The sequence below is a fragment of the Bactrocera oleae genome, chromosome 2 (genome assembly GCF_042242935.1).
Source record: "Bactrocera oleae isolate idBacOlea1 chromosome 2, idBacOlea1, whole genome shotgun sequence".
Classification (NCBI taxonomy): domain Eukaryota; kingdom Metazoa; phylum Arthropoda; class Insecta; order Diptera; family Tephritidae; genus Bactrocera; species Bactrocera oleae.
The window spans coordinates 66302660-66330194 of record NC_091536.1 but is presented as its reverse complement, the minus strand read 5'-3'; the positions used below and the strand labels follow the sequence as shown (position 1 = coordinate 66330194).

Genomic DNA, 27535 nt, shown 5'->3' with positions numbered 1-27535 from the left:
ATGCAAATGCAAAAGTGTGTCTGAAAATGCTTTAAATCGATCGCAAACGTAGAAATGGAAACGAAATTTGCGTATGTTGCAAAAAGAAGCGTATAAAAATATACAAAGAATAGAAGAAGAACAAGAGTAGCGAGCAAATGGTCCAAGTGAACAAACATCTGAGCAAAAGTGGAAAGTAATAATCTAAAAAAAATAAAAGAAGCAAAGAAATATATAAAAAAAATAAAAATTTATACGATGGTATGTCGATAAGTCAGAGGCTTTTTTAATTTTGCACTAATTAAAATGCAACCCTGCTAATGTTAACCACCATAACGATGTCTATACTGAATTTACCATTTTTTTAATCAACTACCTCAATTTAATTAATAATCAGTGGTCAATGACCAAAATAACTTGCACGAAAATTGATAAAAGCGTGGTACGTCAGTTTTTTCTTTGGAAACTATAAATTAATTAATGGAGTGGTTCCAATGTGGTGCCCTGAATACTGGTCAGTATAATTAACCCGATGTCTTATAGCGCTCAAAAAATTTTAAGGGCAAGGGCAGAATACCGAATACAGAAAATAAGCTGACCGATATCAAACTAAGGCAGTGTGAACTCTTATTTATAACATACATAATTTATGTATAGTCTCCATTCCTCGTGAATTTTTTGTAGCCGTTTACTAAGTGTAAATTGAATGACTGAAAAGGTTTTAATTCATTTCAGCAATGAGGACTAAACGTAGATTATTTGACATATTTCTCTATTCGTCAAAAGTCAAAGCAGTCAACTTAACGGTCTGGCACGAAGCCCAGTTAATTCATGTGCTTTGACAAGAAATGATGGAACTTAATATTTTCCCACTTTTCCAATATTCCAAACATGCATTGGGAAGCTACTGTCCTTGTGCATATTTTTCAGCATATGTCATTCATTTAGAGCGTAAACAACAATAACTTTTTCAAGCAAATTTGTCCAAATTTGTATCTGAGAAAGTGCTTTTGCTGGGAATTCTTCTTCATTACTGTAATATGAAGAAAACCACGGCCGACAGTCATCATACTTGGTTACAAAAATGGTTTCCATGATTTAAAATTGGTGATTTTGGTTTGGATGTGAAGGAACGTCCTCGGTGGCCAGAAAAGTTTAAACAGGAGAAACTGGCAGCATTACTCGATGAAGATTGTTGGCAAACACAAGAATAGCATACAGAATCTTTGGAAGTCAATCAAGCAGTCATTCAAAACATTTAAAAGCAGCCGGATACATTTTAAAGCAATAAAATTGGGTACCATATAAATTGAACCCAAGAGACGTTGAAAGACGATTTGGCATGTCAGAGATGACGCTACAAAAAGAACTCGCTTTTGCATCAAATTGTTACTGGTGATGAAAACTTAATACATTACGACAATCCTAAATGCAAAACATTTCCAACCAGATAAATCAACAGCAAAGCCGAATATCCATCAAGCCAAAGTAGTATCCGTGTTTGGCACGATCAAAAGGACGTGCTATATTAAGAGCTTCTAAAACTGGATGAAACCATTGATTGAAGCATCAGCGAGCCTCAAATAAGTCGATCAAAATAATCAAATTGTTTCCATTAGCTTAAATCGACTTAAGCTATTTTAACATATTACCGCTAATATCTTATACAAGTATATTGTAGATGTATATGTATAAGCTTCTTCAACATATGAATGAATAAGTGCAAACGAAAAAAAAAACCTAAAAGAACCAGCTTTTCTTGCAACCATAAAGAAAAGTAAAAACGAAATAATAACAAAAATGATATAACAACAAATATATATGTATTAGACATGCATGCAGCAACATAATGAAGTACGAAAATAAAGTAGCGATCGGCAAGTCAATGGCAATGCCGGCGTAAAGAATCGTCTTCAACGCTCTTGTCTTGCATTTCTGTAGATAAGTATGTGTGCAGGTCCGTACTGCAAGCTAAATCCGCGATGTTGCTGAAAACAACAACAATACTTGCCAACTACCAACAACAGCAGATAAGCAGAAAACTACAAAAAATGCTGGGCGAAGATGGAAAGAGTAGAAAACGAAAGACAAAAAAAAATGACTTTAATCCAACAGCTGCGCATCGCGCGATATAGCAATAACAACAAAAAGAAGAACATAATAAATACAAAAATTGGCAAAGAAGAAAAATAAAAGCAACAACAACAACTCGATTCCCCCATCGTTGAATGAAAACGAACGTGTTTGGGAAGCCGACCAAGAGAATCGCCAACAAAAACAAGCAGCACACAAAACTATGAATGAAGTATACTGAATGAATGATTCAATGGACGCTAAAGATAATCGGAGAGTCGCGCCAACTTGTACATATATTTATTTATATAATTTATATATATGTATATATATATTCGTCAGTACATCTAAGCCTTCAAAAAGCGCGCTGGCAACGTGATCGCCAACGCTTACGCCAACATTCGCTGTCCATCGCCAACAAGGTGGAGCAACTGAGAGTTAGACCCCGTGAGAGGGAGAGCGAGTGAGTGAGCGCCGCAGTCGCTGTAGTCATATCAGCGCAAAGTGGCAGCATGGAGCCACAGTAGTGTCGGCAGTAAAAGCTGCTACATTTGTATACACTTATGGGAGAGCGCCCAGCTCGTGTGGCGCGTAAATTGGAGAGCTTCCGCGACAATGGGTTGCCCAATATACATACATACATAATATATGCATGTACTGACCACCGTACGGGTACAAGCTGTCCGGCGACTCTGCTAGTTGTGCGAGTGACAAATTCATAACAAAGTTTGCAGATAAATAAAGAAATATTCTGAGAAATATTATATTTTTTTGCTTTTGTAAGCAAATGGGAACTTCAATTTTGAATATCAGATATAATATTTATATTAAATAAAAAAACGGTGGAAATTCCAAACCGAATGAGTATTATCACGATTCCGATCGACTGATAACGAGAGCCAACCCCGTCGAATAAGCCTCTTAGAAGAAGGCCCTTAGCCAAAGCGATATTGTTTTAATATGGAAAAGCCCTATTTATAAGAGAACAAGAAAGGAAAAATATTTATAAAAGGAAGTCTCAATAGCGCCGACTACTTCAGTTTTGCACAAATTTCAGCAAGTAAAGTTATTCCGGTAAAAGTCTTAGAAGCTAGAAAAAATTAATCCCCAAGTATCAATAAATTAGTTGCTTTTACTGTTGCAACAACAACAGCCGCCACGATCTAAGTAGATCACCAAAGCAAGTTTTAATGTTTAATTTCGAGTGAAGTCATTCTAGTAGTAATCCGTGGGAGAAGAGCACATAAAAGTGCTCAACGTTTACGAATCAATTTTTAAGGGATCTTAGACCATTGTATGATTAAAAATCTGTTGTTGTATATTATCAGGCCGAATTAATTTCAATTTTATGTCTGTACTGATTATCAATTTTTAGCCTTTTTAGCAGCTTCATAATATAATAGTATGTTTTTGTAATAGTTGTTTTGAACACTTTTGAATCCAACATAACATAATTTCTGCTGACGTCTGTACTATGTATATGATTATTATATGTTTGAAATGAATATAGTATCCATCTTTTTCACTAAAATTTATAAAACTAACGTAAAACAAGTAAGGAAGGGCTAAGTTCGGATGTAACCGAACATTTTATACTCTCGCAAAGTCAAATAGTATACTCGTTTGAGATTTCTTTGTGGATTGGCTGATATTTTCGGTAGAAGGTCAACTATAGGCACTGGGGTCCACATATTTAGTACTTAGGGGCTTAAACAGTTTTGGTTCGATTTAGACAATTTTTGGCCACAAGGTGGCATACTTTAATTGCATTATTCACGCAAAGTTTTATCCCGATACAGTCATTGTTGCCTGATTTGCATAGTGGAAAGTGAAATAATCAGATGGAATTTAAAATGGTGTTATATGGAAAGTAGGCGTGGTTGTAGTCCGATTTCCGAGTCCGAGTTTGATTTTTGCACTGTGACATAGAAACATGAAAAGAACGTTATGCACCGAATTTGGTTGAAATCGGTTAAGCAGATCTCAAGATATGGGTTTTCACCTAAAAGTGGGCTGTGCCACGCCCACTGTCTAATTTTGAACGCGGTTCCTATAAAGTCATCTCATACCATCCCAGAGATAAAATTTAATGACTCTGGCGTGTTTAGTGCTTGATTTATCGCGCTTTTAGTAGTTTTTAACAGTACCGTTATATGGGGAGTGGGCGGAGTTGCCACCTGATTTCAACTATTTTCACACCGTCAATAGAAGTGCTAAAAATATTTGCTTCCAGTGAATTTTGTTATTATAGCATTAGCGGTTTAGGAGATATGCACATTAAACCTATTGAGGCGGGACCACGCCCACTTTTTTAAAAAAAATTTTAACTGCAGATGCCCCTCCCTAATGTGATCCTGTGTACCAAATAGCAGTCTTGTATCTTATTGCGGAGCTTAGTTATGGCAAGTTATTTGTTTTTGATTAATGGCGTTTTGTGGGCGTGGCAGTAGTCCGATTACGCCCATCTGCAATACCAACCGTCTCACGGTACCATGAAACATGTCTACCAAGTTTCATAAAGATATCTCAATTTTTACTCAAGTTAGAGCTTGCACGGACGGACGGACAGACGGACGGACAGACGGACGGACGGACAGACAGTCACCCGGATTTCAACTCGTCTCTTCATCCTGATCATTTATATATATATAACCCTATATCTAACTCGATTAGTTTTAGGTGATACAAACAACCGTTAGGTGAACAAAACTATTATACTCTGTAGCAACAGGTTGCGAGAGTATAAAAATGAAATCGAATGGCGACTGTGTAATGAAATATAAAAATGAAAGAAGAATTGTGAAAAAAGAGCTTAAAAGAAATCGATCAAAAACGACCATCAACATTTACAGGCCTCCCGCATCGTCGAATTAAGATGTGTCGAATTGAATTATTTGTCGATCATCTGAACAAGAAGCGTTTAAACGCATTAAAACGAGCAGCTTTTCGGGCAGGTAGCCACGCAGTGAACCGATGAATTGCTAAATTGAAATGAGGTGAAACTAAATGGTGAATGAAGCATGCTTGTGTATGTGTAAATACATAGAGCTCAAGTGGTCAATAGTATTTCGTAGATATTTATGTGTGGAGGGAAGTATGTATACAGGCTTATTCCTAGAACTAGAACTTTTTAGAGGTTAGCTTAAAATTTTAAAAAGTATTGAGTATATAAAAAATATTGTATGAACAAATTTTTCCAAAAAAAATTTCTAAATAAAATGATTAAAATAAAATAAAAATATATCTACATTATTTGATATTTGTATATGTAATATATAACAGCCCATTACCTAAAAGCATGTGCCCAAGCTTATGCCGAAAAGCAGATGAGGTGACAAATGGCTAGTGAGTACTCAAAAGAGCAAAAATAAGACGCTTTCAGTCCTCTTCTTTTCAAATGAAAATACAAATGTCAGTGTTACATTTACATTTATATTTATAGATGAACGTTTGTGGATATTTTCAAAGGGTAACTACATGAGTTGCGCTATTTAGAAATTAATAATGGGTACAGATGTAGGCAAATATACATATCTACCATAATTACATATATACATATATGTATATACACTCGTTCTAGTAGGTACCTTAGCTCATTTAAATGTACTCGTAGAACTGAAAAATTTGGCGACACACGCGAGCTCGTAAATGACAGTCTTTGTAGCTACATGCGCTGAGGCTCTACAGGAGGCGCCCGGCCAAACGGTCAGACCACCAGCATTGAGTGGCAAATACAGGTAACATACATACATAGCTAGTGAGGAGGTTGGCTTAACCCGTGAATGCGCCAGATTAAAAAACAAAAATTATTTACATTTCTGTTTGTAGATAAAATATCTGTATATAAAAAAATAAAATTTTTCGGATTCTGTACAAAAAACATAAATACAAATGCACTAAAATATAATAGTTTTTGCTCAAAATTTGATTTCTAATAATAGTTCTTCAACAGTGCTATGTTATGTGAGTTTGAATAAAACTCTTCAAACTTTATACTTATTATAACTTTAGAGAGTAGCGAAACGAACGAGCTACTGGCTAGAGTGGTCGGCAGCTGACATACACGATTTCGTTTTAAAAAGTAAATAATATTTTAATTTCGTAAAGCTATAAAATATCACTAAAATAACAAGTACCAACTCGAAAAGTTGAGTAATTTATTATCCTCAGGATTAGAAAGCGAAACAAGAAACATTTTGGTATTCTTTGACTAAAAATACTCAATAAGTGAAAAAATACTTTTCATTCCATATAATATGCACAATTTGTAGTATACCATTTCATTGCTTTCTCAATTTTGACCTTAGACGCCACCTTAATGAGGCTTACCTAAATTTATAAAATTATTTATTTACTTCATTAAACATTATTGTTGCCGTCTTTGGTCTATTAAATATAGGTAAATTAAAGGTTAAAAATATTTATTTCAGTTTTCTTGGCTGAAAATACAACATTTCTTAGGTAGGTTGTACCAAAAGTACTCAGTGCTAATTGATACCTTTTTAATTTTCAACTAAAGCGTAAGAAAATATTTCTACTACAAATCCATAAAATATATGTATAGTGCTAACTATAACGTCATTTATGTACGTATGTATCTTTTCTGTAGACTCACTGAACTTTATGTTGACATTGAAAAGTTTAAGATTGAAATATTGCGATAAAAGACTTTTGCATATAATGTATGTAAATGTGTGCCTAGTTTTACGGTAAATACTATGTATATACATACACACATGTATGTAAAAATGTTTTTTCGGAATTTCTGTTTGTGTTTTCTACTCTTATGGAATTGTGAAATTCTTGTTCTACTATCTGATCAAATATGACCCGGACTGGGGGCAAACCGAATCTAGAAATATTTTTTTCATAGATTGGTAGAACATTTTTTATGATCATGTAACATTTGATCTCCGTATGTCTATTATCGTATGTTTAGCAGCTAGGTATTTGTTTACGGTGCAAAAAGTTTGGCTGGCGGTTTTTATAAAGGAAAAAAGTTTGAACAACCTGTTTGCTTGAAGTTTCCAATGGAATCACGGCTACGGAGTCGTTGTAAATGTTGCAGAAATGTTTTGGGAAGTCTTATTTATCACAAGCACAGGTATTTTAGTGACACAAAGCATTCAGTGATGGTCGTTATGTGTTAATGACAATAACATCAAAAATCATCGTGTTGGCTCGTGAGAGATAGCGGAGAATCTCAAGATCTTCAAGGATCGACTCAACACATATTGGTTAATATTTTAGAAATGAAGCGTGTCAATGTTGGACTCGTATCAAAAGACCTAAATCTTTTACAAAAACGACGTCGTTGAAACTGTCTAATAGCAAATGGCGCTCCAAAAATAGGACGAAACCGAAAAGACTAAAATTAGCTGAACGCTCTGAAAGTCATACCTGCCAAGGCTTTTAACACGTATGTAAAGCTAAAGTAAGTATCTAAATATACATACTTATAAAGAATAGTCAATTGAATCGTTCTTTTTCTAGCAATCTGAGAGAATATCACTGGGTAACATACAGCTATGATCAACTTTACTTTTTCTTACCACTCCTCCATCATATGACGTTTTTTGATTACGAATGAGGAGAAATTGTAAATGGTATGAAGTGGGCTGCTTATCTCTCTCTTATTCTCAACTAAAATAATTATGTACCACGTATTATATAATCATTACAGTAGTTTTACAAACAATTCACAATATTATCTAAAGTTTTTTCGAGTAGGACACAAAAAATTAAGACTATTATCACAAACTCATACTTGAAAATATAAATGTTTAGGTATATAGTACAAACTTACGTTTAATTGATAATCTAAAGTGCGATAACTCTCACTCTTTACATTCTAAATAAATGTATACACAAACAAGTAAGGAAGGGCTAAGTTCGGATGTAACCGAACATTTTATACTCTCGCAAAGTCAAATGGTCTCGTTTGAGATTTCTTTGTGGATTGACTAATATTTTCGGTAGAAGGTCAACTATAGGCACTGGGGTCCACATATTTAGTACTTAGGGGCTTGAACAGTTTTGGTTCGATTTAGACAATTTTTGGTCACAAGGTGGCATACTTTAAACGTATTATTCACGCAAAGTTTTACCCCGATATAATCATGGTGTCTTGATATGCATAGTGGAAAGTGAAAGAATCAGATGGAATTTAAAATGCTATTATATGGGAAATAGGCGTGGTTGTAGTCCGATTTCGCCCATTTTCGCACTATAACATAGAAATATGAAAATAACGTTATGCACCGAATTTGGTTGAAATCGGTTAAGCAGATCCGAAGATATGGGTTTTCACCTAAAAGTGGGCTGTGCCACGCTCACTGTCTAATTTTGAACGCGGTTCCTATAAAGTCATCTCATACCATCCCAGAGATAAAATTTAATGTCTCTGGCGTGTTTAGTGCTTGATTTATCGCGCTTTTAGTAGTTTTTAACAGTACCGTTATATGGGGAGTGGGCGGAGTTGCCACCCGATTTCAACTATTTTCACACCGTCCATAGAAGTACTAAAAACATTTGCCCAGTGAATTTTGTTATTATAGCATTAGCGGTTTAGAAGATATGCTCATTAAACCTTTTAGAGGCGGGTCCACGCCCACTTTTTAAAAAAAATCCTAACTGCAGATGCCCCTTCCTAATGGAATTCTGTGTACCAAATAACAGTCTTGTATCTTATTGCGGAGCTTAGTTATGGCAATTTATTTGTTTTTGATTCATGGCGTTTTGTGGGCGTGGCAGTGGTCCGATTACGCCCATCTGCAATACCACCCGTCTCACGGCACCAAGAAACATGTCTACCAAGTTTCATAAAGATATCTCAATTTTTACTCAAGTTACAGCTTGCACGGACGGACAGACCGACGGACGGACAGACAGTCACTCGGATTTCAACTCGTCTCTTCATCCTGATCATTTATATACATACCTATAACCCTATATGTAACTCGATTAGTTTTAGGTGATACAAACAACCGTTAGGTGAACAAAACGATTATACTCTGTAGCAACAGGTTGCGAGAGTATAAAAAGGAAAATGTAGATTACATATCAATATACACACGTAATTTATTTATAGTATTTTTTAAATACTTGTTTACGCTTTCATTAAGTTAAAGTTGTTGATTGATTATCAAGAAATAATGTGCTTTGATAAAGATACGACTCTGATAATACTTGTAGAACTATCTTTACATGTACTTATTTTATATACTGTTTTGAGTCAGTAAAATAAAACTCTATATGTTTATATTTTTTTCGATCAATTGCACACTATATAGGATTTTAATTAATAGTCTATGTGGTAAAGGCCCAATAGCAAAATACACCGTTGCAAAATGTGACAGATCAGAAAGGGTTTGACAGTTAATTCTTTGCTGACGAATTTTGTGTAGAGAAAATTGGACAAACAGTTGGTATCATATTTTATACTTCTCATAGAATTTCTATAAGGAAGCCAATTAAAGATCATGCGAAAGTGTTTTAAAGAATCTACTTTATGAAAACTGCAAGCATTTGGGTGACATAAAGTCATCAGTAAACTTTGTGGATTCGTGGAAAATTTGCCTCATACAATATATCGAAAACTTAAACGAAATTTAAGCTTAAAGTCATCTTAAAAGCATTAGAAGCAAAAAAAAAACTTTTAATTCTTTGTTGCAAACATAGCTTTTGATAGACCTCTACCTTAGTTGAAAGATTTTATTATTTATGACATATATCTTTTTTCGAAACTCAAAAATTGGCGGCGGTAAACACTTCCCTCCGCTAGTGATTTGAGGTCACAAAACAACAGCTAAAGCAGTACATAAAGTCACTCCGACAACGTCCAATTCCAGACTGATAATACCACTTTAGCTAAATTAGACAAACACCATATGTTTAATAGCACATTAGATAATCTTAGCGAGAAAATGTAATTTAAAGAAAAACACTGTCTTCAGACTTTTGAAAGAGTAGCATAAGGTTTCTCAGTTCAGATTTCTGGCGTTAAAATATAGTTCGCAGAATTCATGTTTGCCTATTGAGCCTTAAGAAACATAAACGAGAGTACCTTTAGCCAAAAAATTCCTACTGGGTGCATGTAAACCCAAAGATTATTCCATGATCTTTCATTATTAGCAATTTATTTCTGAATGGAATCACAAGCGTAAATCGTAGCAGTGCTTAAGAGCAAAATAGTGATTAGCACTAGAGCTCTTACGATTGCTAAACATAAATACATATATGGACATAGATTGAGCACAACATATGCCATCACATTTATTAGGGAATTGTCAAACTGCGTATGTCAAACAGAAATTTACATTTAACCCCACCACCGCCGCCTTGTCAGTAGTAAGTTTCATGAACATATGTATGTACTTATATGTACATACATACATATGTATATATCCACATAGGTACTATTTAAATGCAAATACGATTGTAGCAACGCAAATCGGGCAAACGGTCGACGCTGGCGCTGGAAGACCGGAAATAAACGACGTGACTTTTAATAAAAGCAAATGGTACAAACAAAAAATCGGGAAATACAATATATGTACATATACTTGCAAATGAATGTACATAAAATAATTATGAATGTATGGAAAACTTTAGAACTGAAAAAGGGTATTATAAGCAACAATAATAGCAAAAGTGATTAGTGGCATTATGAATAAATAAAAAATTAAGAAATCGGAAATGTGCAGTGATACGAGAGTTTTAATAAAATGCTTTACTTAACAAAAGTCTAAAAATAGTCAAACTTTATTCGACATTTGAGTGCAAAGAATTTATAAGTATATTTGGCCGAGCTATGCCCCCATTTGTGGCGTATGTCTTGATGTTGTGCGAAGAATGAAGGGAACTACAAGTTTTTAGCAAGCCACCTAATAATTAAGGATTTTATCAGAAGCTTTTTCGTGGCAAAAAAACCTTGACATTGAAAATGCAAATTGCTGAAAAGTATAACATAAGACCTATATTTCATTGTGCGGTCACATAAGCCAGCAAGAAGTCGACTTTGTGGCCTTGCTTAGTTTGGATCTCGCCGAGGAATATTTGGTCACCTCTTTATGGTATTTTTGAATCCAATTTTGTTCAGTATTAAATGCAATGAAACTGTTGGCATTTATCTCTGGTATAGACTATTAACTTTTTAAAATTAACACTATGCGACTTTTGCTGAGTGATTTTAAATTCAAAAAGCGCAATTTGGAAATATTTATTTTTTGAAATTCAGACATAAATTTCGTACAGCCGAATAAGATTGTTTGTACGTATCTACGCCACACACCATTTAAAATCTGCAAATATTTAATTTACATAGTTTTCTGCAAACACTCACAAATATATTAATGTGAATAAGGTATGCATGCCCTGTAGGAAAAAATTGAGGTAAAAAGGAAAATTGTTTTCTTTTTTTTTTTAATTTTTCAAAGGCTTCTGCAGTAGTCTAATTACTGATTTTATTCGAAAGGAACTTTACGGAATCTACGTCAGGTGGTACTTATCATTCCTATAGGGTATGTATGAATGAAGGAATGCGCTACGTATAAGGGTATTCGGTCAAAGTTGGATACATATTTATATGTAGATATGTGTCGTTTTGAATGATTTTTTTTTTGCTACGTTGATGACGTTGATGATGAAAAGACGTATTATGCGACTAAATATTATTTTTATATTTCCATTCCTCCTTTGTTTTCCATTTTTAATGTGTTTAAGTTTGTCATGTTATATATATATACTCATAGCATGTATTTACTCTACTGTTGTGCGTACTTTGCTATGTATGTAGAAGTGTAATATATGTATGTATTTATATATATTGCGATTTTCGTCATTTGATATATTTTGTATATGTAGTATGTTTTTCTGTTAAATAGCGCCAATGTTATTGCTTATCTTATCATACAAATTCGTTCACTTCTCACAAAAAAAAGCAGCAACAATAAAAATTACACATTTTCGTTTTTAATTGCAAACTTTTTACGACCGCTATATAGCAATGCGCTTAGATGTGCACACTATATTTTTAGCTGATGGCCATACTGATTTTAAAAATACATTTTTATATATTTTTTTCTAAAAATTAAGATTTTTTTAAGTCGAACTCAGATATTGCAGTAAAATTTGTGTGGATCGCCATCATAGTATAGGCTGAATCCAATATGGGTATCAAACTAAACCGCTTTAGGAAACAATTATTTCGAAACCCATTTCATTAGGGTTGCCATCGTCTAATAATGTTAACAATTTAATGAAATTGGCAATTACTATTATAATAGGATTTACACAATGATATGTATGTCAGACATATTTGGGAAAAACATTACAACAAACATTCGAAATATTTTATTAAAACAAATTGATAAAAATGAATTTTATATTTAAATTATATAAGTATATTCCTTTAATTATTAAATGTTGAATAAATAACGAGCTTGTCGCAAGTTTATTTTTTCCATTAAAATTAATGTTTCTGTATTTTAAATAAGTAACACAAAAAAAAATTTACGATTTTAAATTAAATATTGTTTTGCTATAAAGTTGGAATTGCATTGTAAAAAGTTGGTAACACCACTAAAGTAATGGTGTTAGATTGTATCCTATTTAATTAGGGCTTTTGTAGGGTAGAAATTTAAAAAATTGGAAAAAAAATTTTAAATTTTCCGTGCTCCTTTTTCTTTATGGTTTTATGTACACCTATGGATATATTATATATATTTGCCTAAAATCGAAAATCTTTTAGCATCAATGTACCCACTAAACAAACTTAATTAGGTTTGTGTGCTAAATAAACGTGAATAAAATTCCACGAATGTACATTTTATTTATGGTGGCAGCCCCTAGTGGTTGGAAGCCACACAATCGCTTCGAAAAAGAATGACAAAAAGAAACTTTTGCGTTCTAAACGATTTCTAAGAAATTTCTTATCGCTGTACGTAATGGAAAAATAAGAAAAATACATAAATGCATAAAAGAAAAAACGATATATAAGAAATCTCTGCAAAACAACTTACAACAATAATAAAATTATGGCGCAATTTCTCATACACACACACACACTTATAAATACAAAATTGCAAAGCAATAAGCAAACATTAGCCGATATGGGAGCAGGAGAGTATACTTGTATCCATATATATATTAGTGATATAGTCGTATCAGATATATGCGAGAAATTGTGCTAGCTAAAGCACTCAGACGCATAAATAAAATATTAAACAGATAAATTGGAAAAACATTGTATTTTTTATTTATAAAATAGACGACTAATTTCTAACAGCGTTCCAATGAAAGTTAACAATCAGTAGAACTTCTCATATTTAAATATATATCATTTGATGAGTTTCTTAAAACGTATTATTCGTACATGAAAATCTCAATACAATTTATTTTCACTCACCGATTGACGCTTCATGATCGGACATATCCGATAAACTGCACATTGGCGGTGGTATGTCTTTGGTGCCATCATCCGGCTCTTCTTTAATGCGGATATTTGTCTGAAAAAAAAAAAATTTATTTATATATTTATAATAAAACCAAGTTGCTGTAATAAATAAAACTAAGATTTTCTTTTTGAAAACTAGCATTTTGTACAACAAAAAAGGTAACAAAATTACAAATAAATATACTTTGTATATATCAGAAATTTTTAAAACCCTCTAATCCACGAATCTTATACTAAAAAACATTTTTAGAATTGTTTTCTATTCGCTGAAAGCAAGAACAAAGTTGATTTCGATTATTACAGCCTAATCGTTTGAGACCAAAGTCTTGTTCGATTCGCCACTCTCTGAGTATTAACCGATGTAAGACGTATTTACATATATCTGACAAACAAGGAATCAAATTATAAGAATTTTTTTTGTTAAATCTAAATATCTGGCTGGTGTTTGTTATTTGTTCAGGAAAAGCCAGTCTATGATTTTCAAAACCGTTAAAATTTTTAAATTTAAATTACATCTTGCGAAAAATTCATGACATACAAACATACGCAAATTATCATCTTCTCACTTATGTTGTACAATTTCCTGGAATCAACGTTTCCCATGCAGACTCTCTAGAGCGTGAGAGAGAAATTGATTTATTTTTTTTTTGCTTCCAGAATAAATTGTCAAAGCTAGGGCTTTTTGGACTGCCTTATATTTAAACTATGAGCGTGGCACTGAATATTTTATGCGAAATTTGACAAAATACTTGACCCACCTGCTAACCTTATGTCTCCTTTCAACATGCTTTAAAAAGGTATAAAATTAAACCACAAACACGTCAACATATTTATTATATGATCCCTATATAACGCCATTTTGCTATCATATCAGCAAGGAAAAAGGTGAACCCAACGTGCTATGTTGGCAAAATTACAATTATAGGAAAATATATGCAACTAGGCGAATATTTCCAACTAGGCATCATGTAACGAGTATGGTTATCGTCGTATTGACTTTGAAATAAATGACTCGGTTAAAAGAAAGACGTATTTCAACACTCTCTAAATTTTAGCGAAACAGCTACATATGTATATCAAAGCAATTTTAATTTTCATTTGTAGACTTTTAGATAAGCGTTTATTGTTTAAATGATGGTGAATTTTTTTAGTTAGAAAAATAAAACATCCCAAATTATAATAACTATTTAAAAAATAAAAACAAATATTAAAAACAACAATATACATACGCACAAATATTTATAATCACAAATAAACAAATAAAATACACATAGGCAAATGCACACAACGGTAGTCAATGCCACTGCTGCGGCCATTAAAACGTCGATTAAGTGCAATTAAAACGAGAGCTAACCACTACGTGACCACACATTTTATTACCACGCCACAAATCTGACAGCCCCCGGCATGGCAATAAAGAACAAGCAAGCAATTACAGCATTACAAATGCACTTATATACACATGGCTTTGTTTATGTGTCTCGTGGAAATTGCTGTGCACCCTAGTGATGATACTAGGCATATAGGCTAATCTCAATGATGAATTAAATTGTCGTTCTGTCTATTTATAAACAAGACACTTTTACCCAATTTATTATATTGCATTATAAACAACATTTATGAAAGATGCGTTATACGCACACACTCACACACATAAATACTCATAGTACAAGTATAGCTGTGGAGTATGCTTTTGGGCGAGTATTTAGCGACTTTGGCTTGGTCTACCCGGGTTCCTCACTGCACACTTGACTCTTTGGCAACAAACATATGTACTCGCACGTATGCGACCACCAACCGCCTCGTTAACTGAAACATGCGTGTACATATATTTTGTGTGAATGCAATGGTGACACTGTGACTCTAGAAACTTGGAACCCAATAAACATTTTTACTAGATCCAGATTATATTGTATTGGCTGGTAATTCGAGTTAGTGTTTATGGTGTTATACCACATATATGTACATATGTATAAAAGCATCATAATCATAATTGATCGTAGTCGCTTTTATTTTCCGTTTTTTTATAATTGTGCGTGACAGTTCCTACTGTCTGTGGAAAGGAGAAGCATACGATTCTATGGCTTGCCCATATACTACTTGACTCCGAACACTAAATCTAATTGTGCATTTGACTCGAACTGCTTCTACGCACAGTATGCTGACAAAGTATTCATCATAATACAAAGGCACAAGAAGAAATATTCGTATTTCACTGAAATATTATAAATTTTACGATTTTTCAGGCACTCGAGCATATAGTTAAATAGTTTTAATGGTTAATCTCAACTTTTGTGAACTCGATATATTAGAATAATCACTTAAACCAAGCGCATGGGTTCAAATAATTATCACGAGCCCTACCTCCCGATATTCCAATTCAACAACATAATAATACCAGATCAAATATAAGTAGTATTTGCCAGGAGAAACAAGAGCGGCTAGAGGTTTTTCACAACTTGTTCCAAAAAGGACTAACTTTACGTACATATGAGGGATTGAGAGAGTCTGATCTTAAACTATGAATCACCAAACAATTTTTGAAAAAACAAATAAAATTTCAGACATATTTTCAGTAATATTCAATTCGTTTTAAATGAAAAAAATCGTGAATCCATCTAAAACAAAATATCCATGAATACTAAAGTATAAAAAACTATTCATAGTCGAACTCTCCATCACCTTGTACACATAAGTGAACATTAGTCCATTACAATAATCAGTATCCAAAGAATTATTAAAATAGTGGATTTATCGCGACGAACATACTCGTACATCAACAAAGATCACGTGACAGATATTTTGTCTAAATATTTGAGATGCTGAATCATAGCAATACTATTTATGGAAATGTTATCAAATACTTAATACAACTTTATCCCACTATTTCGAATTACATATTTGGCAAATGTTATAAGCTTATCTTTGCAGTAATCTTTGATGCAACAGAGAAACAAATATTATATACAAGTATTTTTGAGTGAACTTATCGACGAACTTCTTATATACAACATTTATATTAGTGAAGGTGAAATTTCCAAGGTCAATTTTAAATTTTAAGAATAGATTTTTTTTAAATAAATAAACGAACTGCGCTTTTCCAGCGCGAAAGCAAAAAAATTTAATTCTTTCACATTAATCGAAAAGTAATAACTAAATACTATGTGCTTTTATTACTATTTCTACTTCAATATTAACTGACACCACTATACTGTGTCATCATGTGGACAGCGACAAAGCCATGAAGTCCGCCAATGTTTTTTTGTTTGTGTAATAATGTACTCGTACAATTTTTAATACGAATATGATAGCGAAGGTCACAATGTCAAGTGAATATTTTACAAATACTACAATCAAATTTATAACCTGTTTGAAAACAACAAATAATTTTCTAATGAAATGCTTAAAATAAAATTAAGACAATTTGAGTTGGGTTTTGGGGAGAAGATAAGTAGCTTAAATTAAAAATTTTTCTATTTAAAGAGAAAAGTCGATGAACATAATATTTTGTGGTTATAATAGTTTATAGTGAATAGTTTTTAGAAATATGTATGCTTCTCTGCATAAATATATTAAGTTTTTATTGAAGCAGTTGAGAGATGTATATATGCGTCTTTCTAATTATTTCAACGGGGACTTCAAAAGTTAATTTCTTAATTTCTTTATGAAGTATTTGTTGATTGCACCATTGTGACTTAAAAGTTCTAAAAAGTTCTGACAAGAACTGAGTTTGGAAAAGCGGAAAAAATCATATATTGAACTCTGAAACCTTCAAAATATTTACATTTATGCATATATTTTTTATAGAGCGCAACATTTTGTAGTGGAATATCATTTTTTTTAATTTGTACGTTTATTTTTTGTTTTTAAATAAATAATTGTTGCAAAAGATCAAAAAATCTTATGTTAAACATGGGAAAGGTAAAATAATTTAGGCGTAGTTTAAATTGAAAATAAAGATGTGTTTTTAGGACAAAAACTCAAACTTCAAGGGACTTTTGCAAAAGATCAATCAACTTGATAAAAAAACGGACACACTAATGTACATATATATGTATATCGTACTTTACCCTTACATTCTATAACCAGTGATCATAAATCTGATTTAATTTGCCTAAAACTGAGAAAAATGAAAAGTATATACGAAGGAAAGCGTTTCTGATTCTGAAACACCGAAGGCATTTTAAATTAGAAACAAACTAAGTGATGTAGTGTTATATCTATCTAAGGCTTTCTAACTAACCGTGCTTCTATATACCTGAAAAAAATAAGAGATCTGTATAGTATATCATATATGCAGTTTGGGTGAAAAATATAAATTACTTGTAGGTTCGCCTCTAAAGTCTAAGTCAATGTTTATTGTGAATCAATTATAATGATTTCAAAAAGTAATAGTTTGGTTAGATAAGTGAAAAAGCTATATATGATAAGCTGAACTGATCTACATATATACCCGTAAATATGTCACATAAAATATGTATTTCATATCAAAAATGTCCATTTCAACCAAAACAGTTTCGGAAGTGGCACAAAACCATAAAACAATTTTGGTGCTTCACGGTAATATCATTTACGACCAAATGTCCTGATCTGGCTGCATATGCAGTATGTGTGCGGAGATAATTTTTTGGGTAATCTGATATGCGATCGTAACCAGCCACGAAGAGCATTAAGTACAGTACACTACGGGTTATGAAGTTAGTACATGCATACATATATACATACGCTTATGTACTGTATATGTATTAAAAATTTGGAGTTTTTATGTTGCTTTCCGATTGCATACAGCTGTCTGTCTGCGCCATTTTACCTTTTGCACTTAACGCTATTAAATTTCATTCATTTTCCAAGACACTGCGCAGGCGCACAGGTTCACTGTCCTGCACTGCCATACGATTTTCGGCTTCCAATGTAAAATTCATAATAATAAAAAAATGATACATGCATGATCTATGTATTGGATATGAATATTGGATTACAAAGTGGCGTATGGCACGTCTGAAGATCAACGAACGTTTCCAAGAGAAAAGGATACAATAACCACACACACGCACACGTTTACACAAGTTTTTATGGGTTAGTGTGGGTCAGGGTGTGTCAAACGATCAAACGATCTAAGCAGAGTGCATAAGGAAGCGAAATACAACAAATTATTAAGTACTCACCTATGTTCCTACATACATATATGCGTGTGTGTGTGTGCATATTATGCATGTAAAAAGTGCACGTTAAAATGACCGGATGAGGTGCGTGGTTTGCAGTTTAGATTACATCAAAGTTGTCAGCCACAACTGGACAACCGTCCGGCACAATGAACTAACTGATCGATTGTCTCGAATGACTACCGACATGTCTCGCGATCAGAGTAGTTCAGTAGGTAGGTGCGGACGACGTTGACTTGACTTTTCCTTATTTTTTATGTTTTTGCTTTTAGCGAGGAACTTCACTCGGAAAAAAGTCAACTTCATATTTATAGTCATCAAAGGCATACATACATACATATGTATAGATTAACGACTGATGTGTAGTCAGCGAGTGACACACGTTAAGAAACGCATATATTATATAATATGTGTGTGTATATAACACAAACAGTGTTGCCATACCATATTTTTCCCAAAAAAAATGCATACTGGAAATAGCTTAGCAGTGTTTATAAAATAAATATCTCTGAAATATCTCTGCTTGGGCTCCAACGTCACTTTTGGAAGTCATAACTTTGAACTTGAGACAATTTCATCCATTTTAGAACCTGAATAGACTCTACAAACAAGATCAGTTTTGGGACTTAAGGTGAAACCACTTTCTCTAATCCGCATCGATCCTGCAAAAATCTATAGATTTTATTCCTTGATAACAGTCAATATTGTATATGATTTTATCCATTATCTGTACGAACGTTATGCCGACAGCAAATATAACAAGTAAGGAAGGGCTAAGTTTGTTTGTAACCGAACATTTTATACTCTTGCAACTTGCAAAAATTAAAGCACGGGAAATTCTTTTCGGTGCTGGCAAAACTTTACATTAAAAAATGTTGCGGAAGAATTATTCGATAAAATTGTGAATAAACTACTTATTTATTATATTAAATAAGTTTTTAAGAATACTTTTTAATTTTATTTCATTAAAATATCACACATTTCGACAAACCTGAAAGATTTAAACTCAGGTCAAAAGACAGAAATCATTTTATGGGGTATATTGGGGATAAAGAAAGTGACTGGCAGATTCCATTAATTTTGACATTGCTCAGGTATACTCGAGGACATATTTTGATGCAAATTTTTTTATAAATAATACTCACTGACCGACCTATTCGGCATAAAACTGGTTAGAATAACGAATACCATTATAAGTAATATTATATATGGAAGTTGGGGGTAGTATTGACCCGATTTGATAAATTTTTGCGAAAACCACATACTATTCACATACCACAGACTAATAAAATGCTGCCAGAGTTTCATTAAGCTACCTCACACACCATTACCAACCATATGGAGTAATGTCAGCCGGATGCTCGAAAATCCTGATATTAGTTATATGGGGGCTAATTCAAGTTTTCGCCCAATTATTTAAGCCACAAATATACACTGTTATGAGTAAAACACGCTCTCTTATTTTCATTCAGATAACTCACATATTGGCCAATTGACGCGGTATAAAGTCACGCGGAAGTTCAAAATTCTTTATATTAAGTGTATGGGGACTATCCGATTTCGCCCATTTTCGCAAAGAAATATGAAAAGAATGTTATGTACTGAATTTGGTTGAAATCGGTTAAGTAGATCCCAAGATATGGGTTTTCACCTAAAAGTGGGCGGCGTCACGCAGACAGTCACCCGAATTTCAACTCGTCTCCTCATCCTGATCATTTATATAAACATAACCCTATATCTAACTCGATTAGTTTTAGGTGATACAAACAACCGTTAGGTGAACAAAACTATTATACTCTGTAGCAACAAGTTGCGTGAGTATAAAAAGTAGGCGTAGTTGTAGTCCGATAATAATATAGAAATGTCAAAAGACCTACCGAATTTGATTCAAATCGGTCGGGTAGGTCACGAGATATAGGCTTACTATCTCTCGTGTAAGATTTTATGTATCTAACGCATTTATTTGTAGACTGTCGCACTTTAAGTAGTTTTTACAAAACCGTTATATGCGGAGTGAGTGGGGTTATCATCCTATTTCACCCATTTGTCGGTAGTGATGTTAAAAATATTTGCCCTGTGTGAATTAGATTTTTAAAGGGAAATTAACATTTTCGAATAATTTAGTAGCCCAATTTCACTGAACTGTTACGAAGAAACGAAGACTATACGACGGGGTTTGTCATAGATTAGGTCGTTAAGCCGATCCACTCACCAAAGGAAACGCAGGATACCACTAGAACAGCTGGGGTCCTTCAAGATTCTCAAAACTCTCAGATCACCAGTCCCTTATAGACCTACGAAACGCTTTGCGTCAACCACAAATTTGTTAATGTGATTAATAAATATCAATCCCAGCAACTTCTTCAGGTTCGCCGAAAGTGTGTCTACCGAGATATTTTAACTTCAGTCTGCCTAAGGCTGGACAGTTGAGAATAAAGCATTTAGATGATACCACCTCGCGTTCTTCCATACCGGTTGTGCATTTTACGTCTGACAAGATAAGTAACCTCACCGCATGGGAGCGTATTGGACAGCATATTAGATAGCAAAATACCGAATCGTTGCCAATCTGATTAATTTGGGGAGAGAATGTCCTCTCCAACAAGCTCATCGACTTTGCAGTTTCCAAGGATTCCGCTAGGACCAGGCACCCAAACAAGTCGGATAACAAAGTAGCTTGATGCTACTGATAAAGAGGTCAAACACTCCTTACCTAGTATTGAGCGCACTGTCGAGTTCACGGCCAGTATTGCAGCTCTGCTATTGGAGTGAATGTTTGTGGTAACATTTGTAGGTGGCTGAAGTTAAAGTCCAGACTTCGAATAAAAGTAGTCCAAAATAGTATTTGAATAACAACAACTTTGCTCAGCTCAAATATTGATTTTTAAATATATTTTTGGTAACACAAATTGGCTACAGCATATAAAATATAAATTTAATAAAAGCTTTAGTGCTTTCTTAAATAAAGATAGAAAAAACGTTAACTGCGGCTGCACCGAAGCTATAATACCCCAAAAGGGTTTACAAAAATCTTTATTTTAATTTTGATCGTTCAGTTTAAATGGCAGCTATTCGAAAGTTACAGCATTGCCTTGGACAATAATCTGTGCAATGCAAGTATTTCGTAAAGATATCTTAAGAAATAAAAAAGTTTTTCATACAGGGACGTGAGTTTAATCGGTTAGTTTGTAAGGCAGGTATATGCTATAGTAGTCCGATCTGAACAAATTCTTCGGAAATTATAGCGATACCTTGGATAATAAACAGTGTCAAATTTCGTGAAGATATCTTGTCATGGGCAGAAAAGGGTGGTATATATACTACATACGTTCTCCGAGGTTTCAAAAGCGCTGCTAAAATGTAAATAATGGTTTTAGGCAGGTTTGCTTTGGTTAGGAATAATATATACCTGCATTTTCCAAATTTCTATCATATAAGGACAAATGTAAACTTAGAAGAAATTCTTAAATTTTTAAAACAAATTTAGTAGAAAAAAAAAATTTCGCCTCGAACATGTGAAAGGAAAAATAACATTTTCGTCATAAAAATATAGTGGCAACACCGTCTACCACATATTTACATTTCCTTTTCAATCGACAATTTGCCATATTCGAGCTCTCGCATACATATTTCCACATTCGCTTTTGTACTAACAATTATAATTTGCAATTTACGCACATACAGTGATCGTCAATTTAACATTTGCCTTCGATGCATCGAAGTGTGCCTATACACACAAACAAATTTACGTTGATATTTACCCATGTAGGTGTATGCTACCTGCCTGCACAAATTCTAAGGATAAATATGTCTATTTAAAGACACTCATGGTTGTCAACACTGTCACTCAGCGCGTGCAAATTCTATGGATCCATGTAAGTATATTTGTCTGTTTGTATCTATGTATCTATGTATGTGCGTATGTGCATTGATATTAGTATTTCTTTGTTGTATGTGTATTTACATAAGCACTTTAAATAAATGCCAACAACTACACAAATAATGAATGCAATGCAAATGTCAGGTGTGTTTGTGTTTATGCACTTAAATGGGTGTGTGTGTGTGTGAAAAGAATAGCCAGTTGCATTTGGCTTTGCACAAATCTGGCTAATAACGTGACTGGCATGGCCAATAAGACGAGGCACACGTTAATTTCCAAAGCATTTGCCCGCAAAAGAGGATATAAATAAATATGTAAATATTTGTGTATGTATGCGTATAAATATGAATGTATGTGATGTTGAGCGCGCACACTTTATTTGAAAGATTTGTGAACGCGTAAGTAGTAGCTGCCTAGCCCCAGTGGCTTGTCTTCCATAGCGGCACCCAAACTCTGATCTTTAATACACACACACACATGCATAAATATATATGTATATGTATATATATATATATATATATATATGTCTACATAACAACAAATGTGAACTTTATGCGAACGGAGCGGAAGACACCGAATGATCGAGCAAAATGATAAATCAAAGTAATTTATAATGGAAGCGATTGCAAACGCAATTCCTTTGATTTAAATGACAGTTTCACGGCTTCGTAACATTTATTTTGTTAAACATTTATCACACAATTAGCTAATAACAGTGTGTATTATAAAATATGTTTTGCTTCGGCAGTTGAGTCCACGTTTCAGTTTGTAAGGCTAGGATATGGGACAAAGAAGAATAAGAGTTGTGTGATGACGTTGACAACAAGTAATCTGATCGTCAATGATTCTAGCTATCTTTGACTACAGAGTCAAAGAATAGCGAATCGAAAAAACTGGCAGCATTTATGATTCCTCCTTGCTCTTTGTCCTTTGGCGCATTCGGAATTATCTCCTTTTAGTGAAGAAATACTTCTCAAGTAACATATTAACCCCTTAGTTTTGACAGAATACATACGTTACGTTTTCTATAAACCATTATATTTTTTTTTTAATCTTAAGGGGTACACCTAGTGTGAAATGTTGAAACAAATTATTTATCAATATAGCATACTAAAATTTAAATTATTACTTTAAATATTTTTGGAGTTACAAGCTTCTAAATTGTAGCCACTTATTTCAATCAGTTCTAACTGTTTATCTTAAATAGAATCTTTCGAATTCAATGCAGCGATTACAAGGAGGAAGACAGATGATCCGATCACACATCAATTTTTTCTTCATGTTCTGTACGTATGTATATGTCCTAGTAGTTTTTTGAAATTATGAAAAATCGAATTTTGGTAGACCAAAGACAACCAAAATTTTGTGTAAAATGCCACAATTTCGTCAGTTTTTAATATTGCACAGGTTTCATCCACAGAATAGACCGGAATGACTGCAGCTGTGGAGAATGATCGCCTTTAAATTTCTAAAATCAATAAGCAAACTTCACTAACTAATAATAAAGAATAACACGAATTCTGCTCATCTCGTTGACAGTCATGTCTAAAGAGATTATATAAAAAATAAATTATATTATTAAATATGAATTGCTTTTGTTACACCTTTGGTTAGTTTACGATATACCTTTACTTCTATAAATAATTTCAAACAGATATCTGTTTATAGGGTTTAGGAAAGCTTATAAGGAAACAAATCGAACAAGCTGTCTTCCAAATACTAGAGCCATCAAAAAGCTGTTTTACGGTTATAATTAAAAAGTATGTAGCTATATGACAGCAGTCTATCTTGTATATAAACTTATGATAAACATAAATTTCCCTGGCACGAAGTCTTATCACCGAACTCTTCCTTTGCCTTTTTCCAATTTTTAAGAAATTGACTTGAGCGCTGATATAGATTATATCCACACTTTATTTCTTTTTAAAATGGAGCGTAATACCAAAATTCTTATTTATAATGAATATACATTTTGAATGCCAACTACAAAGTTTCTATAAGAATATTTTCAATGCAATCAAAATATTTTCTGTTCCAGTTAGTAATTGAACGTTTCAAAGATAATACATGTACATACGTGCACAAAAAAATGCAAAATCATAAAATAAACGAGTGTTTGTCATTCTTATCACATTTTCACTTTGCACAAATTATGGGCTGAGGTATTTATGCCAAGAACAAACGCAGTCACTGTCATTAAACGAACCAAAACTAATTACATATATACATATAATCATAAGTATATCGGGTGGTCAAGTGAAAAAAACGAACTCCTCCACATGTAGTCTGAGCACTAGGGGTGTACTTTTTAAAAAATATAACACACATTTTTGAGCAAAGACATCGAAACATTTCGAATAGGTGATTGTAGACCACTTTTGATACAGATGGGTGTACACAATTAATTTTTATTCATTTTTAGCAGGTTGATCCAGAGCCATAAAATCGAGTTTGAAGTTTTGTATTGATGAGCAACAGTCAAGTTTACTGTTCGACGTGTAAAGAAAGCCTGAGTTTTGTTTGATGATCAAACACTAGGGATCAGTGTGGTACAACTTTGTTGTAAAAGGTAGTACTTTAATTGAGTTAAAGGACATTTTTTATCTGGCTTGAAAAAACTCGATTTTGCGGTGCAAAAGCACTATTTTTTATCAGTTTAAAAAGTTTTAGGCCTTAAACAGTCCCAAGTAATTAAAGTAAAATTATTTTTGACAATTACTGAAAAGTACATGTAAATAAAAATTTGGTTATTTTTTAAAATGAAGGTGAATTTTGAAGCTTTATTTAATCGAAAGACCTTTTTTATAGATGCCTTTTTATTACTTTTAAATGAAGTAGGGAAAAGAAACCTGGTAAGAGACAGTTCACATGTTCAAAAACAAACAAATTCTGATAAAAAGAGCACACCTAATGCACACTCACTTTCGAATGCAGTGAAGTATGAAGTAATATATAAATAGGCATATGTGGGAACATATGTATATAAATATGTAGGAGTGTATATAAGAAAACAGCAAATTATGCAAATGGGCAACATGCGATGCATATTAAATGCAACACTTAGTCGATAAATGCAAAGTTTGCATTTTAATAAGACATATTGCCATTGCTTTTAATTAATCTACAAATTTTGAAGTTTTGATTTTTTTCTATATTTTTTTTTTGATAAAGAAGAAAACTCACCTCGATTAGATTCTTTAGGAAAGTCACTCGCCGATTCTTTTTCAGACGCATGCTGCCGCTGGCGTTGTTGCTAGTATTACCGTTGTTGCACAAAATCGAATTGGTGTTGTGATTGTTGTTATTGTTAGCACTAATATTTTGATTATTATTATTATTTATAATTGCACTAGCACTTACACTGGCACTATTATTATGATTGTTGCTGTTGTTATTTTGATTACTGTTACTATTGTTGTTTGTATTATTTTTATTGAATAGGTAATTGGTGTTGAAATTAAGTATCTCACTGAAGTGAGCGTTATTCTTCTGATAGAAGGAGGCCGTTGCAGTTGGTAGCATAAATCTGGTAGTTGGCAACTCTGTTTTACAAATCGCAAGTTCCATATTGTGCAGGCATCTGTAAAGAAAAAAATATATATCAGAACAATTGTGGCTAAAGTTTTAAAAAAAGTTCAAATTAAAATACAGTTTCAAGAATTTTATTTTCAATTTTGAATCATGAATTTCTGTCATTCTACGTAATTTGATTTTGTTATCTGATTTTGTGAGTTTAGATTTCTTATTGTTCGAGTTAGCTGGCTAGTAGGAAACTTTTCACTTTTCAGCAGATTTTAAGTTTCGGCAAACTTTGACCATTGTAAACTATGATAAGGTTCAAGCACTCACCCTCAGATCAGAGTTTTTGTAATCCCTTGCAGACTTTCAGCTCTTGTAATTTTAGAGATGAAACAAAAGCATGTCTTTAGGCACATACCTTAAAACTACCGAAGATTTTAACAATAAAACATATATTTATCAAAATATTTAACATATTACGATGAACGAGACCTCAAAGGACCCACATAGGAGTAAAGACTACGAATTCGACCTTTTTTGCGTTGGTCGAAATATACCAATATATATATATATATAATATATATATACATAAGAATTAAGACTTGAGTTAAATATAGAATTAGAAAGTTATTATTCTATTGAATATTCTAGAGTAAAAAGGTTCTCATATAAATTAAAACAATAGCTTATATAATATTAAAAATGTTGACGAGAGAATAAATAGGGAGAAAAATATAAGAAAGACGGTTTTGAAAATTTCGTTTCGAAATATATAGTCTACCAAGTGATTAGGTCATCTGCTCAAAACAAAATATTTTTGCAAACTGATTCAAGGCTGTTTTGGTCCAGTTTGGAAACATTATGCTAGGAATCTCATAAAAATTGTATAGCACATGTGAGGAGAATTTTATGAAAGAAGTCAAACACATCCGAAATTTTGATTGGACTACAATTTAACCAAAAAATTATTGTTTTTTGTTTATATTGACGTTTTAAAAACATGGCTCACAATCTGTGTCCGATTTTTTTCCAGTGCTTTCAAATTAAGAGAGGATCACTTTCAATAATAAATATACCGGTGTACAGTTTACTTTGCTTAATGTAGGGATCATTTTCCAGACAAAGATGTTTTAGCTTTTTGTTAATTCAATATGTTTTTCCCACGATCGTTAATAGTAACTAACACGAGAATGCATATGCATTATAGGTATATAGTATCTACTTAAATGAAACTGATACGCATAAAAGTTTTGACAAAAATAAGAATGCCGATTTTTTTAAGTAGAGAAAACAACTCTTAGGATTGTCCTAAAAGTTTTGCCAATAAATTAGATCACGTTTCATCACTGTAAAGGATTGTAGCCTACTCAGAGTAGGCTTTTTTCGACGAAGCATATGAATATATATGTCGAAAAACGACGGGAGAAACGTAGCGTTCTCCGAAAAAAAACAACAATTGATTAGTCT

At 33.0% G+C, this 27535-nt stretch overlaps 1 protein-coding gene across 2 annotated transcripts in view; it reads right to left on the bottom strand.

The window, feature by feature from the left end:
* The window catches only part of pnt (ETS transcription factor pointed), a 209215-nt gene that overhangs the window by 158431 nt on the left and 23249 nt on the right, over positions 1-27535 (bottom strand). For both annotated transcript variants that reach the window (XM_070105523.1, XM_070105522.1), the window contains exons 2-3: positions 25733-26129; positions 13460-13559 (exon numbers count right to left, since the gene is read on the bottom strand). In XM_070105523.1, the coding sequence (XP_069961624.1) occupies positions 13460-13559; positions 25733-26116 (484 nt within the window). In that variant the 5' untranslated portion in view covers positions 26117-26129. The remainder of the gene's footprint in view (positions 1-13459; positions 13560-25732; positions 26130-27535) is intronic.